The sequence below is a fragment of the Telmatherina bonti genome (genome assembly GCF_933228915.1).
Source record: "Telmatherina bonti genome assembly, chromosome: 12".
In the NCBI taxonomy this organism is placed as follows: Eukaryota; Metazoa; Chordata; class Actinopteri; order Atheriniformes; family Telmatherinidae; genus Telmatherina; species Telmatherina bonti.
The window spans coordinates 20,089,909-20,109,895 of record NC_136610.1 but is presented as its reverse complement, the minus strand read 5'-3'; the positions used below and the strand labels follow the sequence as shown (position 1 = coordinate 20,109,895).

Sequence of the window (19,987 nt, the reverse complement as noted above, 5' to 3'; positions counted from 1 at the left end):
TTTGATTTGAATCAGCTGTGTTGAAAGAGGGAAACAACAAAAACCTGCCGGATACCGGCCCTCCAGGACTGGAGTTTGACACCAGTGCTCTAAGTCATACGGTGCACTCTGTCATGTCCAATGGTGAAACAGAAACTAAAGAAAAAAAAAATTTCAATAATCTCACAATTCAAACCTGAGATGTTGAACGTTTTCATTCGACAACCATTGGTACGAACACTGTATGAGTGTGTCTGAATAAAAAAAAAACAAAAAAAAAACATCTGGCCATCTAAACAAGGTTAAAGGTGACAAAGCAAGAGCAATTTCCCATTTTTTTAATAACCCGCCTCCCCCCAAATCTACAGTTTCTTTTGCACTTTTTAGAGCCAACCTTTGCAGCAGCAATTGCAAGTAGTAGAGTAGTGGAGTAGAGTATGTCTCTATGAGCTCTGCACATCTATCCAATGGGATTGAGCGATGCTTAGGCTGTGTTGTTAGGACATTGATGTCCAATCCTGGCCTTCAGCGTCCACTTTCCATGTTTCAGGTTTCTCTCTTCTCTAAATCCCTTATTCACATGAGAGCCAACAGCTTATCAAGGTCTGCTCATATATATATACACACACACACATACACACACATACACACATTTTATGTATATATATATATATATATATATATATATATATATATATATATATATGCACGTGTTTTTTTTTTTTAAATTTTCAATCAGGTGTATTGGAGCAGGAAAACATCTAAAAAAAAAACTCCCACAACAGTGCCCCCATAGTTCTGGAAATGAACATCCTTGTCAAAAGGGTCATTAACCTGCTGAAATGTGACACTGTCCCAATCTCAAAGCATAAAAACTGAGACATGTTTCCCTGCATTTAGTAAAAGCCAATATGGATTCAATTGTGATTGGTTAACCAAGCTTTGTTTGAGAAGTAAAAAGCATCATCACAGCATGATACTGCCCCCACAATGCTTTAAAGTGAGGGTGGTGTTCCTGTGGTAATCAGAGTTTGTATTTGACGTTGCATTTCTCTGAAGTTCCAATCACGCTGCATCTGACCAGATAATTCATTTACAATTGTTTAAGAAATATTCATGCATTTTTGTGAACTCTTCTGTAAAATTAATAGCTTATTATTCCCGCACCTCTTCCAATAAAGCCTAGCTCTGTGGACCGCGTGGATTATAGCAATATTATGGACAGACACACCAGACCCTGGTGTGTAATTTTCCAACAACTCTGTCTCTGATCGTTTGGGACAGCTCCTTACTATTCCTTTGTGCTACTTGTTGGTGTCACGTAACACAGGTGACCATTATAAAACTAAATATGTAACCAGAAGGACCACAACTTATTTAGGGGCTTAAGAGTAAACAGATGAATATGTGCATACACAGCACTTTATTTTTCTCTTTTTTCCTAAATCAATTTTGTTTATTTTAAATTACCAATTGTGACCATAGCATGTAGATACATTTATCAGTTACATGCTTAAAAGTGTATATATATTGTACACTTTACAGTATTATTATTTATCATTTTAAAGAGCTGTGTGTGTTTTTGTTTCTCTCACTAATTAGCCATAGATATTAGCTCTAAGTTTAAAAAAAAAAAAACTTAATATTTTACTAATATATAATACTCAGTTGACAGTTTTGTTTTTTTTTTGTTTGTTTTTTTTTTTTAAACAAAAAAAAACTGCACCCATGTCTCCTCTATCCTTTTACTTCATATGTTTACAAATATTTCTAACTGGCAATCCAAAATTATCCTGAAATGTAATTATACAAATGGTAATAGGTTTATGGCTGAAGTGACAACAAAATTATACAGTATGGGATATTTATTTGTGTGTTATTTAGTTTGTTGTTTACGTAATCTCTTACATTATCTAAACTGGCTCTCATTTAAAATTTCTGGGGAATTAAAATTCTCTACCACAGAAAATTTTTTGCTATAATACTGGAGTATATGACAAGACTTTGAATCTCGGATACCATTTTTTCTAAAACAAAAAAGGAGTTATACAGTAAATGGTCAGTTCTAACAATGTGTCAGGTTTTTTTTTCCTGTTTTTTTTTTTTTTTTTTTTTTTTTTTGTAATGCTGCTCTGATCTCAATGAGCCCTGCAATGGACTGGTGACCCACCTAATAATTTTCTGTATGAATTATAGATAAACCAATCAGAAGGTACAAGCAGAAGATTCTAAATAACTCAAAATTAGTACGTAAACTATACCAACATAAGCGTGGTTGTGCTGGACTTGCACTATGTGAGTGTCATGTTATTGCCTCCTTGCCATTAATGCACTGCCATCATGTTCTTGGCTTGATTGGGGAACTTTTACTGTTACTGAGACTGGGATTTGCAACAATACACTATCAAGATCAGTACGTATTCGCTTGGAGAGCAAATCATGGATATTGAGCAACCAAAAACTGTAAGGTCATGTCTGTGCAAACCATGTTGTTGATAAACACGCATGTAGAAAGAGGACAGAAAGAGTACAGCTAATTTAAATATCCCCATTGCTCTTCCCTCCTCTTTCCATAATTAAGCAATATCCACTCCTGGTACTTCTACACTTACATCTGCTACACACAGAGAAGGCAGTCGACTCGTGTCCCACTTAATCGGCACAAGGGACACAGGTTGTTTTTCCTCAGGTGGTTATGAATTTCATTTGCCTCATCAAACTAAATTTCCTGTGGAGGCGAGGTTGGTCCTGGACATAACATGTTTCTGAACACTTTCCCAGACAATGGACATTTGCTCTGCATCGCATGCACACTTATCATGCATGCAAAACTGCATCAATACACCCCACATACACAGAGACACAACCTTTTTGTATTTACAAAAAATATATGTTGATGTCGTCTTTATAGATATCTGTATAGCTTTGATACCCCATATTGATCTGTGACACTACAAATAATCCTATCTACTCCTTGGAAGTAGATATGTTTGGAGACAAACTGGTTTTCTTTCTTTTCTTTTTTTTTATTTATTCTTTCACAAAGCTGTTGTCTAGTTAATTTTTTGCATGCTTCAACCCCCTCACTTAAGCATCCCTAAATGACTTGTATGGGGCTGAAGATGGGTGACTGATGCAGTCATATCATGACTAATAGCATGACGTAGATCTCTTTCTTCTTTCAGTTTGAACTGTGCTACATTTAAAAGGGATAAAGTAAGACTACGTATACAGTGAAGTCACTTTCTCATTGGCTACTGCCGGTTACTCAGTTACAAGCACTATTTGTCACAAGCCAGGTCAGTAACTGACCTCTGCAGGAAGTCTTTTCTAATTTACTAACACAAAAGCTGTGCTGTGAACCCTGGGCTTTCTCAGGTGTGTTGTCTTTTTTTTTTAAATAGGTACTTTACCTGATTTGTTAACTTGGTCTAAAATGTCAGAAATATCAAGGAAAAAGTAAACATTTTATTGTGTGTCTTTTTCCCTTTATTGTGTAAATGTTTGTGCTGATTCCACTTAAACCATCACCCCAGTAAGATGATGTCAAATGTCCTGCTTTGACATTTTATTTGTTGTCGGTAATTGCAGACTAAAAAGACTGCCATAAAACTATCATCCAAAAACAAATTCCAGTGACAAATCATAAATTATCTTTGGTAAAATACAGCTAAGATCTATAAGATTGCACCACTAAAACTATGTTCAAATGTGATAATATAAAACAATATTTTTCTTCAATTATAATAAAAAGGCTTAAACCCAAAGGCGTCTGAGAAGCAAAAATTGTTTACTACCGAATCATTTTAAATAGATACTAAGCATGCAGTTGTGTGGCCAGCAGCTGAACAAGAATTGGACTGGATTAAGAGTGTATTAGGAATAAACATCTTATAAAACTTCAGTTTTGATGTTAAATCTTTGCATTTAAGTGTGTGTGTGGACTGCACAAAATACTAAAGTAAGTATGAAATGCTTGTAAACAGTGCAATGTTTCAAAGAATGATTACTGATATCATTAGTGAGCATAAAATGATGCATGACAGATTAGCATTAGCATGACATTCACCGTCAGATTAGCATACCTTGGTCCAGTTGACTCTCTTCATCACTGTTTCAGGCTTGTAGACCTTCTTGGCCTCGAGTCCATAAGGCAGCTTGACAACAGGCAATGATGGAGGAGGTGGAGGACCACCAAAGCCTCCAAATGGAGGTGGAGGAGGTGGTGGTCCACAACCTGGTGGTGGTGGTGGGGGTGGAGGTCCTCCACCTGGTGGTGGGGGAGGTGGAGGGGGTGGTGGAATCCCAGCATGGCCAGGGAGAGGAGGAGGAGGTGGAGGTGGGGGACAGCCACCAGGTGGTGGTGGAGGTGGTGGTGGTGGTGGTGGAGGTGCTGCACCACCTGGTAGTGGTGGCGGAGGTGGTCCTCCAGTTGCTGCTGGGCCCGCTGCGACCTGGAAGTACAAGGACGAAATATCAGCGACAGACCACCTGATGAGTGAGCATCTTTTGATTGGGTGAAAAGCTGAACGCGATGACCTCAAAAAGAAAAAAAAAACAACAAAAAAACAAAAAGCCAATGAGAAAATCATCATGTTCTGCAACAAGCTTTTATTTTAGTAAATGTATCCCCAAACATGTATCTGTCAGTGTGCCGATCTTCAAGGTTCCAAAACTAGATGTCTGCAAATTCAGATCATGTCTGTACACCATGGCTTCTTTGGTTCCCTGACTTTCCTAAGGTGAAAAGTTCCTTCATTTGTTTGCTAAGTGGATTTTTCCATCTTTATATCTAAAATGATTTTGTCTTCCATGTAAATTGTTTCTTTAAACAATTAGTGTAACAATGTTCATTTTGACTCGCATCCTCTGACTAAAGAACCTTGTTGATAAGAAAAAAGCCAATGTGAATGCAGTGCATACAGTATGAGGAAGCCAATGGACTCATAACTTAGGCACTTCGATTCATACGATTTTTAATACCCCAGAATTTTTTTTTTTTTTTTTTTTTTTTATATCCTAGGAAGGGTCCCATCCTCCCATGACCCTGTATTGGAATAAAAGGATAAACACATGGATGGATTTCCTTTCTGCATCATGTGATATAAAATTATTATAATTACAGATTTACACTTATTTCTGCTCTCTGGTTGTACAAGGCTAATCTACACTTATTTTATTAAGCACAACAAGGTTTTTTTGTTTTCCTTTATTTTCTCTTTTCATCTGATAATACCTAAATCCTTCTGCTTTAAATGGAAAACTGTGTATTGGCCAAACAGTTTGTCTATTGAGCTCATTAATCCCCCAAAACATGTTTCAATTAGTAGTTTAAGTGTTGGGACGCAAGTAGAAAAAAAGATTATTATATTAATTTAAGAGAAATAAAAAAATTGTTTTCCCATCAAATCATTATTATGAGTTCTTGGAATGGTGGCTATTAAATTGTAGGCAGATTTAGTCAAGAACAGACTAATAACACTCCTTCAGCTTTTTGACATGTCAACACTATCAGACAAGAACACAAAGACAAGTAGAAATATTAATTAAAGTAAACATTTAGGAAGGAAAAAAGTTGTGAAAATAACAGAAATAAACTGTTCATCCAGTAGAATCAGATGAGATGTCAGCTTTTACCTCTTAAAGATTTACCCTTGTGCTTCTCATTTCCAAAACCAATTCCCTGCTACATGCATTTCCCCAGGCAACTGATTGAGTGTTTAAAATGTTATTGGCTTCATATTTAAAGACATTACATAATGTTTCATTAAATAATGGCACTGGTAAATTGTTTACTGGGGTTGGAATTAAAAAGGTGCTTGGCAAACAGTTTCTCACAGACTGCTCTGAGACTTTACTGAAAATCTACGTGTTTGTTTACTGGTTTGTCAGTCTTTCATGGTTAATACGGACAAATTAAATTAATTTTAAAGCTGAATTAGAGCACACCTATTTTTGTAATTCATCTTATATTACATTCAATTTCGGACATCCCCCTAGACATTCATTCATTTTCTTAACCGCTTCGTCCAATCAGGGGCCGAAGGGAAGTCGAAGTCTATCCCAGCAATCATTGGGTGGGGCAGGGCCAGTCAATCGCAGCATCCCAAAATCATTGTACGGAAAATAATAAATTGATCATTTTTCATTGATTAAAGGTTATTTTACATAGAATGGGATCACATTTTGTTTTATATTGTTGTTAAGCATCCAAGTTTTGTATCAGATGTGCATGAAATTTGTATGTCTTATATAAACCTACAATCATAAAACTGAACTAGCGAAGCAGGAATCAATCTTTAGCAGTTTGTTGGGGAAATTTTGCTTTGGAGTGCCCAAAAACAACCCCTTCCCTGTGACTTCCTACTACATATATCTTTAATTTATGCACTGTGAAGTACACTTTAATTATATGGGAACTGCTGAATCTATCCAAGACAAGCCTTAACTTTTGCAGAGTCCACCTACAGCTGTGTAAAGTAAACAAGCAAACTAATACAAAAATGTAACGTCCAATTTTTATTTATGCTCTTTTGGATTCATTGAAGAGGTCAGTGTGGAAGCTTATTAAGTCTGGGTGTAATGTGATTAAATCTTTGGCCCAGCCTAATTTCTGGTAGAAAAAATTCAATCACAAGTGTTTACTTATAAAAATTTCATCAAACGAGTTGGGAATGCCTCTGGTTACAAAGTTTACCTTTGCTTCCAAGTGGAATCTTTAGCTTGATCAAACATCCAGATATAAACATACGTATGTGCCAGGTGTCTTTTCATTGATGGTATATATTTTACAGATCAGTGATTTAAGAGCTCAAAAATCCCAATTTTCTGTGACATTTATTCACATCTTTTTAGAAACACCTTACATTTATAATTTAATCTGAAAATCTAAATCAGTGTGTTGAAATATCACAAGGTAAGCGGAAAGCATGCAAAGAAGACACATGTATAACCAACAGAGATGCATCTTTAATTGTCTTTTCTCCTTATTTGGACTTTAAGGTGATTAAATGTGAGACTGATGTCAAGGGCCACACATGCAAAGAGGACACCCACCTTGGCTTCAGATTCCCTGACGAGTCTCTGAGCCTCTTTGAGCTTGTCTTTTTCAATAGTTAACTGTGCAGACACAACACACACGGCCACACACCAGAGATTCACACCGTGTAGACACACGCACACACATCACAACAAACATAAAGGACAACAAACAGTCACAAATGGGGATGGATTAGATACACAGATGAAGAACACTAGTACACTTCAACAGGTAGAAAGCTCACACCAAACACAAAAAAGCCAGATAAGAGGCAGGGAAAAGAAGGAAGAGACTTCTTATGCAGTTAATAATAGTGTCAGTACAGTATCATATTCCCATTATGTCAGAATGAGCTATTTCATGTGCAAAAGGCAGAGTGTGTTGTACTTTTACACCTAAAACAAGATGTAATCTATCTTCAAAAGAACATCAGTGTAGAGCAATGACTGTATGAAAGGAACACAGAACATCATCACAGACAGCTGGTGCACCTTCAAAAACCGTCTTCAATTTCCTTTTTTTTTTTTTTTCTTTCTCTCTTTCTGGCATCACAAAATACATTTCAACTAGACACTCTCAGATGTGTGATGGGCATTGATTTCCCTCTGCAGCCTTTGTTTTAGAAATGCACCCATTGTGCTTTGATATTTCAGTCTGTGCAACCTTGCCAAAAGAAATAAGATGGGAGAACATTTCGATTTCGCAGCCCTATATACATATATAGTCAATCCTACAGAACACTGTTTAGTATGGACTATGAAGAATGGAACATTTAATATGTTTTAAGGAAAAAGTTATAGGAACTTTTTTGTTAGGTGGCTTAAAAAAACTTAAAAGAAAAAACAAACAAAAAAACTACAATGTAGCTGAAAGAACTTTGAATTTTAAACTCTGTCTTTTGGGGATTTAAAGTTGGGGAATATAAGGCATCCTAGAAAAGCCATAGAGATTCTCAACAACTATTTTTTCTCTTTGCTTGCTCTTTGTCTTCTGTCCACAATTTAATGCGAACTGTCGATATCAGGACACGTGCATGGCATGCTTGAATGACAGTATTTCTGCCTTTACAATCAGCTTCGCCCTACCTCACAACAGCAAAGCTCACATAATGGGAACTTCATTGTGAGTTCTGGTGCCGTTGTCGGTCGAGTCAAATTCTATAATCAGTCAGAGTAAATGGCAGTCTGGCGCTAAAAGACATAGAGAGTGGTCTATTACACCTCCAGCTCTACTGGGGGCTTTGCTGGGTCAGCTACAAGATGGCCAGGTTGTTAAAACCTATTAATGGGATGGCGCAGTGTTCCTGCGCACCACTGCAGTACTACATTATTCATCACATCCACAGCGGATTCAGTGAATCGCTGTCCTTTTTTTTTTTTCCTTTGCCTTGAATGGTTGCAAGCAAAGGTTTGGGGAATAGTGAACGAGTTCCACTTTCTTGTGATTTCAGGGTCCTTTGTTGATGTTTACAAGCAGAACTTCTACTCAACTCAATTGGGAGATAATCAAACAGACACATCAAACATGCTGCTTGTTACAATGCCAAAGTTCCAGAGAAAGGCTCTCGTTAAATGTGTTGGTTCACAAACATGCCATGGCGAAGCGACTCAGACATGCATGTGTTTTAATATCAACAGGAATTCAGTCTAGGAGATGAAAGGTTAGGGTTAGCGCTTGCTTCATTCATATTCAGCATAAACAGCTGTGATCGCAGAGCTGCTTTGATGGACGAACCGAATATGTGTCCTCACACCAATTTGAAGGTTCTGTAGTTTCACAGATAATGACTTCTCTGAGGCTCCTGTCTAACATGGAGTAGGTTGCAAAGTGCAGTCTGCCAGCCTAGTCTTCCTGAAGATGCAGAATCACAGCTGTCTTTGAAAGTAACATTGTAGAGTTCATTGCTTGAAGCAGGATTTCAACCATTTCTGTCAACATTTGTCTAAAACTAGAATTTTAATTGCTCAATTTGCACGTTTGAGACAATTTCTAATATAGATTGTGGAAATTAAACAAATGTGTGACCGTTATCTGCCCTTAACAACAAGTTTAGATCGTGTGAACTCACATTCAAAGTTTATTTCATTTATACATAATATCTTAACTGTATGTATTCTTAATGATTGTGGGAACTTTAATAGAAATCAAATAAATGAGGAGGGTTAGTGTTGAGATAGATGCTTGTATGTGAGAAGTTCTCCAAAACTGACCATTAGGGGCGGCTGTAGCTCAGGAGGAAGAGCAGTTGTCCTTCAACTGGTAAGTTGGGGGATCGATTCCAGGCTTCCCCTGAAATGCCGAAGTGTCCTAGGCAAGACACTGCCCCCCGATGTGCCTATCGGGGTATGAGTGTGTTGAGTGAGTGTGTGTGCGAATGGGTGAATGTGACAAGTAGTGTAAAGCGCTTTGAGTGGTCTGTATGACTAGAAAAGCGCTATAGAAGTACAAGTCCATTTACCATTCTTTTAAAGGAATATTTAGACATACACAAAGAAACATAGTCTGACCCTCCTGAGATCATCTGTTCTACGCAGACTGTATGTGTAGCAGCCAAGTTGTCAAAAGATGCTGACCTTTCAGGGGGGAGACAGGAAAGGGCGTGTTGCAAAAACACGTGGAAACATGGAAGAAAAAGCTCCAACATTGGAAAAAGTGTACACAGAAGCAACATGAAGAAAATATAGAGCAAAGCAGAAAAGGTTGAGTAGAAGGAAGAAGCTTTAAGGAAAAAGTTGTGTTGTAATTTGTGAAGAATCTGCTTGAGCGAAGAAAAAAAAGAAAACTTATTTTTAACCCGACTTGGGATAGAACAGCCAATGATTTTACTAGATAACAACATTTACTGTAAACTAACAGTAAGATTGATTGCTGAAGAACTTCAGTAACAGGATGTGACATCTGTGAAAACTCTGCATCAGATGGAAAGTGCAAGCATCAATGAAAGTTTGAGAGAAAAAAGCCATTTCTGGTCGAGATCCAGCCGTACCATCTTCCGATACCGGTTTATATTAAATTCCATAAGCAAACAGGAAATCTGCCCTTTTATCCCAAGGTAGTAGTAAAGTGTTTAAAATTGTGTAAAGGGGGAAATAGCAGTCATTTTCTGTGCTCAAAATGGAAGGTTTTGCTGGGGAAGAAATGAAGTAGAAGCCAGGAGAAGAAATGCAATCCATCTCTGTGATGATAGAATTTCATAGGAAAAGCTTCAACAGAGCAATTCGCTTATACAAAGAGCTACAACTTAGGAAGGAGATTGACCCTTTATTAAATCAAATGTTCTTGCATGGATGAGAACTCCCACTTACAGCAGCTTCACATTTGTAAGTGGTGTGGAAAGGTATCATTCTGACCAACTCAACCCTTTTTCCACACTCGTCGTCACTCACAAATACTATGATTTTTTTTCAGGAAAACAAATTATGAAGGAAAAAAAAAACACATTTCACAATGATAAAGTAACTTTTTTTTTCCTTTGGAACATATAATGTCACAATCTCCACAGGTTAGAATTGTTTTACAGTGTAGTGGGATTTCACTTTGTGGATTTACCTGGGACTCCAGGGTCTGGATCTTTGTCTCCAACTCTTTGATTCTCTCTTCCTTCTTTTGAGAGTCGGCCTGAGCCTCCTGTCGTGCGCTGAACTCCTCATCAAACTGCAAGAAAAAAGACACAAGTATGTCTATGTGCAGAGAAAAGACACACATACACAGAAGTAAACACACACGTACTCAGGTAGGTAAGCAGCAGGGTGTCTCCAGAGAATAGCCATAGGGCACATCAACAGACACCAAAACACACCTTCTTACACTCTTTGGTCAATTTCTATTCATAGCCATCATGGCCCAAGAGCCCTGTTGTCCTTTGTCTTTGTTTCAGGGTTGGTTTTCATGTATGTTGATGGCTCTAACCTTTGCAGAAACTAAGCCATGTCGCAACAAGGATTTCACCAACCCAGCAGGTGGCACAGTGGGATGATGGGACGGGAGTCTTGAGGAAAAAAAAAAAAACAACATCTCCAGGACCCCTGGTGTTGCAGATTGTAGCTGAGACTTTCTATCTTGGCTCTCTGGATTTCATAATTAAATTTTTTGTGCTCGTGTTATAGAGTTTGAATTTAAAGTCTTTGATTAAAAATGCTTCTAAAAGTCAAGAAAACTAAATTTAATGAAATAAAAAAATAAAGAATTAAATCCTTAAATGCAGAATTGCATCAAAGGTGCACGCCCATAACTTAACTCTCCTCGGCTCTGTGCTCAAATAAGTATACATCAGAACATCAGCATTGATTCTTGTAATGCTGATACGGATCATGTAGCGTCACAGCCAGGTATTGATCAGGGCATGGAAAATCAATAGCTTGTCTGGGAGCTCTGGGGGAAGAAAAAACTTTGTTGATGGGAGCTTGCCAACCAAAAGGGAGCTGTTGGAGTGATTAATGTCTCACCTTTTTGGAGTACTCTGCAGCTTTCTGTTCGCTCTCCTCAACTTTGGCTTTATCCACACACTGATCTGCAAGACAAAAAAGGCCACAGTCACATCGGATACTTCCAAGGTTCCTCGGGTTGCAGAGTGCATCCTTAGCTTTATGTGTCTGATTTACAAGCACTTCTGGACACCTAGGCAAACCGAGCGGGAGACTAATCTACTTTCATTTGGTCTGTGAAGTCTAGAAAATGGTTTAATCATGGCGGTTTTTCATTACAAATGAAAATATCAAACATGTTATGAGAAAAATGGTACTTCGCTCTTTCTTTCCCAACCCTTGGCTTTTCTATTGGTATGTTGTTGAATCTCATGAAAATTGAATATGGTGGAGAACTGTTTTCCCAGAACCACAGCAAAGTCCAATGCTCATAAGAGCTTTGTAAAATATTTCTGATTTACCACATCGCCCTATCATCATCGCTCCATATCTGGGTGCCACACAGGAAAGGATCCAACTCTAATCATCCTTGAAAATCAACCTTTGTATGTAGTCTGATTGTAGTCATATTCATCAAAGATAGGAAATTGTCCAAAGCCTGAGAGCATTTGGCTACAAAATAGAGTGGAAATAATAAGAAGAATACATTTATTTTTATAACTAATGAGACTAAAAAAAAATCCCAGGCAGAAATATATAAATCATCCTGTGCAAACCTTACAGATGTGGCCACCATTCTCCATTATATCAATGTTCATCTTTTTCATGATTCATAATAAAAACAGACTAAAATAAGTGGGTGGGATGTCGAGTTTTAAAATCATCTTTCAGTCCAAATGAATACGGGACCACTAAACTGGAAATGACAACATGATTCAGCAAATGTTTTATATGTTTACATGAAATTTGGTGTATGAACTTGCATCCTTTGTTAAGTGTTGCTGTGTTTGACCACTGCCAGAATCTAAAATTCATATCAGCAAAGAGGCTTACAGAAGTTTTTAATGCGATTAGATGAGGCGAGCATGATGGCTGTGCACTGCTAAAATGTTTGCCCTCTTGTTGTTGTTGTTGTTGTTGTTGTGCCTGCTGCTTCATTTATTATCAGATCATATGTTTTAGCACATTATCATCTTTCTGTGAAAAAAAAAAAGAAGATGAATAAATAAAATGACAACCCTCTGTGAAAAGGGCGAGCGGGGAGGGGAGACGAAGGAAAAAATGGATTTAAAAAAAAAAAAAAGGTGAAGACACCTTTCAGAAGCCCAGCGTGGAATTTTGTTTCTTCTTCATAGCTGATTAAATCTCAGGAAAAGTGAAAGAGAACTTATCTAATACAGCTGCAGCTTTTTTTGTGAATAAGTTTAGAAACTTTTAATGAAGCTTTGTTGGCAAGACACATAACTGTTAGTGACACAACTGTAAGAGACAAAGTGGTGTTATTTATTTATTTTCTGTGGCGAAAAAAAGCCCCATTAGTGATGCAGCTCATGATGTCCTCTCTATGATTCCACAATAACAAGGGAAAGCAACTGTTAAAATGATTCTGCATTAACCGAATGATTTTACCAGAGCAAATGCATCATTCATTAATTATTAAACAAGCTCATTGTAGCGATGTGTTGAGAAGTGAGAGGATTTTTCTCTGTATTTTATTGGCCAATGTCCTGAAGAACCAGAAAAGTAAAAGTATCATAAACAGTGATAGATATACGACACTATAATAAGTAACGTGCAGAACATTTTGAAAATTACCAATAAGATGAGTGAAGTCCACATCCAGTTTTTTACTGCCGAAGTCAGGGTCCATCCCATTGCGCTGCAGAACCACCTGAGACACACATTCTTCTATCACCTTGTAGTACTGAGGCCTAAAGCGTCGGGAAACAAAGCAGTGCAATTAGAAAAGCAATAGAACTATATGAGTGACACAAACCCTACAAGACTAATTAGCTACAAAAGATTCTCTTATCCAAGCTAGAGGTCACAAAATGCCATGTCAAAAAGGGTGCTGCTGCAGAAAATGGCTACCCCATTAAATTTGATCACTTACTTCACCTCATCGTAAAATTAGCAGCTTCATAGTGATGTAGAACCCGCACATGTGATCGTCCGTCCATTTCAAGGTGACTGACAGTAGTCAAGGCTACGCTTGCCCTCTTGCATAATTTGCAATCATCTTTGCCAATTAGAGCGACCATAAAAACCCAAATGCAAATCTAATCATTGTAATGTGTGTAATTGAAAGCATGATAACCAGAAAAACATGTCAGCCAGTTAAGAGTGTGACAAAGCACTAGGCGTTGTCAAGCGGGGTGTGTGAATCAGCCTGAGAGTTTACTGCAGCCACACAGGTTGCTATGTGACCTTTTCTCCGTAACATTATCAACTTTAATTGCAAGTGACATTTAGCAAATACAAAGCCATCTTAAGCTTAGCTCCAAACTAAGAAATGATTATTTCCGAAGCGTGTCACTGACCAGAGATTGACGTGTACATTTATAACAGAATCAGCTCCTTTTTCATTGTCCCAAAAGGTTCCGCTACTTACAACCTGCAATGTTTGGCGGTACAGTGGTACAAGAGGTTAAAAAATGCCTTTTAATGCTCCTCCTTCCCACCTAAAAACTTCACACAGGGGGAAAGAAACATATTGAACAGATGGCCATCAGACTCAACAGGCATTTAACTTCTTTGTCTCTTCTGTGAATAATGAGAATTCATGTGGACACAGAATGAAATTTAGGTTCCCTTATATGTTATATACAAAAACACCCCATACGTGTTTTTAGCAACAGATCCCATCTAACACTTTTTCAGAGCAACTGTAAACCCCTGTGAAGTTTCTGACTTTCCTTTTTATCATCAGTTTTTATATACTCCTATTTAATTACAGTATTTTTATATTTGTGTGTCACAGTTGTGCATTGTGGCTGTGGAGGGTCTCGCATGTCGAGCCTATAAATAGAAAGTGGTATTAAGAGATTGTTCTGATTTTCGGGCACAAGATTAACTGGTTAAGAAAACATAACATGATCCATGTGATGATCTCAGGTTTTTTTCTCCTGAACACGAGGCAGCATGCTCCAGATTCATTTGTTTCTGAAAAGGCACTGTTGCTGGTCCGAAAGGCACATGTAGATAGCTTCACAAATTATTATTATTATTATTATTATTATTATTATTATTATTATTATTATTATTATTATTATTCACTCAATTTGATCAATCTAGTAAAAAAAAATGTAAATGTGAATTTTTGCCTTCTTGCACAGACACTACTTTAGTCATGAAGCAAAGCACAGTTTTATGCATCTGGCCTCTGGTCATTCTGTACCAAAAGGATGACAATAATTGCACTGGTAAATCCACAAGTTTCCTTTTAGATAAATATGCTGTAGTTAATTATTTTTAGCTTCCTTAGACGGCCCGAATGATTTCTATACAGAGATGCCTAAAAGCCTGAGGTTTTATGACAACTTTGATTCAGATAAGGAACTTAGTCTGATCAAAGCCTGGCTGTCTGTTGGCCCTACATGAAAGTGTGAAGGGAGGGGGAGTATTACTGTTACTAAAATGTGATAATTGATTATAGCAAGAGGAACTGTGAACAAAGTGCCTGTTGCCAGGTGGGTTAATTTAGTCTAAAAAGACTAGAAGTGCTCTGTATAAAATCCAAATACGTTTAAGAAAAAAAGGAAAATGACTGATAATGAGCACTCAACGACCATCAAACACTTTACTGGAAGATGCTAATATCTAAGTTATTTGCTCTAACTGTTAAAATTAAAGTCTACATTCTCACGATACTTTGTGGGTGGACAGGCCAGATCATCTTATGAACAAAAATGTGAAATAGCAGTTTTTTGTTTTTCTTTTTGGTGTTGTTATTTTTTTCTCCCAAAATGCATAAAAATAATTCATCATTTTGGTGCGCTGTTCTGAAAGCGTGAAATACTATACATTAAGCTTAAGCTTGTGGATTCGCCCACTCACGACTGGCACAAGCTGGTGAAAGCTCACTCGTCACCTCACATGGCTTAAGCGCTGTGGCACTCGGCTTACGACTGTCACCAGTGCACACCACATTATTATCTCAATAAGCCACCCTATTTTCCCTTCGTCCTCCATCCTCCGCCACCACCAAGCAGATAGAGGCTGGGTAGAGATAAGTAGACACGGAGAGAGTGACCCAGAACTGTCAGACCCCTCCACAGTGTGCAGGGCTGGGCTCCTGAAGCAAGCATATGTCCCCAGTATCATCCCCAACCTCTTCTTTTACTTGACACCTTCATTTCTTCTAGTGATACCTTGCAGTTCAGCACAGCCCCAGCCACTTGATCCAGCTCTGCTCCACATAACCAGTGTAATCCCTATATCACCAGGCTCCAAAAGAGCAGATCTGCTGTATATTTAGTGGGTGGGTTTGATGTGTTCCCATTCATTAGACTTGCAAGGAGAGATTAATTATCCAAAATAAACCAAGCTCCAGAGGGGGGGAAAAAAAACAACTAATGTATTGTTAGGAGGAATTACAGTTGACAGAGCAGTTACCCACTATAGACTGTCTTATGATTAGAATACTAATTAGAGTATTCAATGAATTATTTTTTAATATCATTATTTGACAAAAGAATAAAGGTAAAGAAAGCACCATCAATTCCACTGCATACCATCACAAAACAACTTAATCTCCTGCTACAATTCAGATACTATGAGCTCCTTTAATGGTAAAGCATCTGAAACAATAACAACCCAAACAATGATAAAACAGCCAGGATGAGATTTCCCCTATTACCACACACAGCTTTCTGCACAACCTTTGACCTTACACTTGTGTGAACATGGTAAATCCTCGCAGGAGTATTTCACATTCAGCCAATTTCAACCACAAACTGAGAAGCTGCTAACTTTAAGGAGGGAGACTGAAAAAGACAGATAGTATCTATTGGAAATAGCTGCATGCGCTGCAGTACTGCATCTTCCATCATCCCAACTCCACAGTGGTGATGTATGGGGAATAAAATGCCTCAGTCATAATACATTTCTGCTGTTAGTGTTTGTGTGTGCATGCGTGCAAGTTTTTTTTCTTGCATTTGTTATGAGAGCTTGGGGGGGGGGATAAAAAGATTCAAAAACGCATCTTTAAAAAGACCATCAGTTTTTCATGAGCATCAGTACTGACCCCTCCTCGCTGCTGCCTTACAGAGCTGGACGAGGACACAGGAGCCGAGGTGGACGTGGCAAAACCAGATACTTAATGTGAAATCTATTTCTCACTTCCTCTGAATAGATGAAGAATACATAATTCATAACTCCACGGGAAAAGCAACTTGTCTTTGGTATATTCATCTTCTTCCTCTCATCTCCCCTTCATCCTCAAACTTTCTTTTTTAAGTCTTATTTCTCCAAAAAGGTCTGACACAGCATGGTGATAATCAGTGGCAATTCGTTCAGAAGAGTCATGACCTTACTTCCCAGCCACTGACTTATCTGCTTTTCAAATATAAAACAGAAAGCAAACCCCCACATTTTAAAATGCCTTAATTTTATTTCCCAGAATTATGTCCCACTGTAACTGCACCCCAGCTAATAATCATTCATACAGTACAATGTAATGGTGGCTATAAGCTATTTTTACAGCTGCTTTCTGCAGTGCACCACTTCAATTTCCATTTGGTGTTCCATTTTGTTGAGATTTATCCTCACAAGGCACATTTCAGCATGTCAAATACATTTCGCCATACATATAAAACACACAGACAAATAGCCCACTCTGTCATGAGCCAATAAGTGTGAGTTGTTGTTACGTCTGCTGCAAAGAAAACATCAACAAAAGGTCAAGAATCCAGAGAAGCACACTGAGAGAGAGTCTCACTAGGTCATTGGTCGATATAGGGCTGGCTGTATGTAAAAAGCCAGCTGAACTTACCTGATGTAATAGTCATTCCTGATGAGCAATAGATGCTGAAGGATTGACAGGAGGTAGGGCTCTGAGACAGTGTCCTTCACCATGTTGGAAAGCAGATGGTACACCTCATTCATATCGGTGCAGGAGCTGCGTTAAGGAAAACAGCTACTAAACAGTTAGACTTTCATTTTTTTCAGTTCATCTGTAGAAGACCAATTTTCTAAGATGGCACATTGTGATATTTTTTTCTTGGTTTTTTTGGGGTTTTTTTTAAAATATTTGTTTATAATGTGCCAGCTACATCCTCCCTTGAGTTTCTTGACTTAGTTCTGACAGGCATCATGAAAAAAAAAAAAAGCTAAGAGAGGTTTAATTCCTTTCCAAAAAAAAACAACAAAAACTGTCTCTCAGGGGAGCAACAACAGTGGAAATAGCTAAGCTGAGAAGAGGGACAGGCAATGAAGACTGCTCCCAAAGCTTCACCTGTCAACCTACACCTTTCAAGCAATAACAAAACACTGGATACTGGAATGTTTTGAGCCAAAAATGTTGAGGAGGAGATTATTTCAGGTCAGATGTGCAAAAGCTTTTGATTATTCTGTCTTTGGTTTGCTTTCCCCAAGATGATGTAATAATGGCTGTAATATCTAAACTAGCTGCAGTATTTCATGACTTTTTTTTTTTTTTTAATGTTTTTAAATAGAAATAAAAACTTATTTAGAAAAAAGTTCAAATATTTGAGATTGCATTTAGTGACTCCAAATCAACACAAGAACTATCAAGTATACAATAAAAGAGAAAGTGGGCACACGGAAACACAATCCAGAACTTAATTCTTATGCTAATGGTTAATTAAGGTGAATACCTAATGAGGATATATCAAATTTGTTTTTTCTCAAACATTCAATCGTGCTCTATAGGTTTAGCTGTAAGATGCAAAGAACTGAAGGAAATAAAAATGAGTTGAAGTCTAATTTGTTTGCCTGAGAAAGGTGAATTTCCCTGTGGACACTAATTGTCTCTGAAGAAACTGATAAGCCTCTCAGATATGTGCACGGATGCAGGAGATGGTGGACTGCAGACAAAGTGTTCTTGTTAGCTTCCTGAAATAAATAAAGCTAACAGCCATCCCAACATGGAGAACGGGTCTTGTTAAATTAATTTACACACAGCAACTGACACCAACGCCACCAAGTGACATTTGCAACATGGTGGCACCATATGTTGAGATCCCTCCCACCCCCTTGTTCTGCATTTTGATGCAAGAAAAATATCAGGTGGATGCAGGACAAATTGTTTTATGAACTTTCAACAATGAAACTCACTCAATAAAAACCGTTTAGGGAACTGCAATCAAAGGAGGACGATTCTTTTAAATACCGCTTGATTCTGTTGTCTATTTATTTCAACGCCTGTAATTAAGCTCCCATTCAGCCGAAACATTTTAGGGAAACTGAATTGGAAATCAAGCTCCTCTAAAAGGATGATTTCTCTTCTGTGCATTACCATAGTATGAAGCTCAGGGGAAATTACCAATTCTGTGAGATTCAATTATAGCCTCACTGCAGCTGCATTGGAGAGGACACGAGAAGGAGCTCACACTGGGAAAGTATCCAAGTAGCTTCATCTATCACTAAACTGCAGACATAAACCTAATGTAAAACACCAGTTTGTTCAATGAGACACCCCCCCCCCCCCCCCCCCCCCCCGCACCACCACCCCTCAGTCTCAGCTCTTTTTCTCACTCTCGCCTATAATGAATAAACATGAGTAGCAGTCAAGTGTGATGTGGGCCAGTCAGTGGTGAGGGTCAATCAATCACCATTCTGAAGTTCATTAATATTTATCAGGGGCCTGGAGTCACCTCCACGGCACCTGGACCTGGGGCCGGACAGAGAGGAGACGAGCCTCTTCAGGTTATTATTCATGAAACTGCAGGGAAAAACAAGACACATGAGCAATGCCCAGGTAAGCAGGTACTACCGGAGTAAGATCATGTATACACACATGTATGTGTATGTGTGTGTGTGTGTGTGTGTGTGTGTGTGTGTGTGTGTGTGTGTGTGTGTGTGTGCGCACTGTGCAGACAAAGGGACAAAGGGTGAGAAAGGCATTCCAATCAAGCCCATACTGCTCAGATCAATACCACATTGTCCTTGGAAACAAACGTTAGGCCTCCTCATTTGCGAACCTGCTCAAGCACATCATTAATCCAGGTGCAACTTCTTCCCTCCCCCCTCTCTCGCTCTCTCTCTCTCTCTCTCTCTATCTTGTCTCGACACACACATACACAATCCCCTCCCTTCACTTACATGTGTCAACAGAAACTGTCACTCACGGTGGCACTTTTGTGCTCGTACAAGAACTGTGGGATTTGTTGGAAGAAAAAGGTTGCAGGAAGGAACATCTGCATAACAATGTCTGTCTGTTTTGGGTTTTTTTTCTGCTCACAATGTCAGCTGCTCATACAGTACATGGCCTCAGAGAAGATTTGTCAATTATCAAAAGTGTTTTTTTTTTTTCTCTCTCTCTGTGATGCTTGAAGAAGTTTCCAACTTGGGACTAAATTACCACTTTCATTATAAAACGTGCACACTGAGTGTTTGGAGTTAAATGGGTTTTCATCAAGAACTT

At 38.2% G+C, this 19,987-nt stretch overlaps 1 protein-coding gene across 1 annotated transcript in view; it reads right to left on the bottom strand.

Annotated features, from left to right (window-relative positions):
- Positions 1-19,987, bottom strand: part of diaph2 (diaphanous-related formin 2) — a 373,599-nt gene that overhangs the window by 221,802 nt on the left and 131,810 nt on the right. Inside the window, exons 13-17 of the mRNA XM_079250311.1 lie at positions 17,375-17,500; positions 13,198-13,313; positions 11,464-11,528; positions 10,568-10,672; positions 4,065-4,433 (exon numbers count right to left, since the gene is read on the bottom strand). Coding sequence (XP_079106437.1) covers positions 4,065-4,433; positions 10,568-10,672; positions 11,464-11,528; positions 13,198-13,313; positions 17,375-17,500 — 781 coding nt within the window. The remainder of the gene's footprint in view (positions 1-4,064; positions 4,434-10,567; positions 10,673-11,463; positions 11,529-13,197; positions 13,314-17,374; positions 17,501-19,987) is intronic.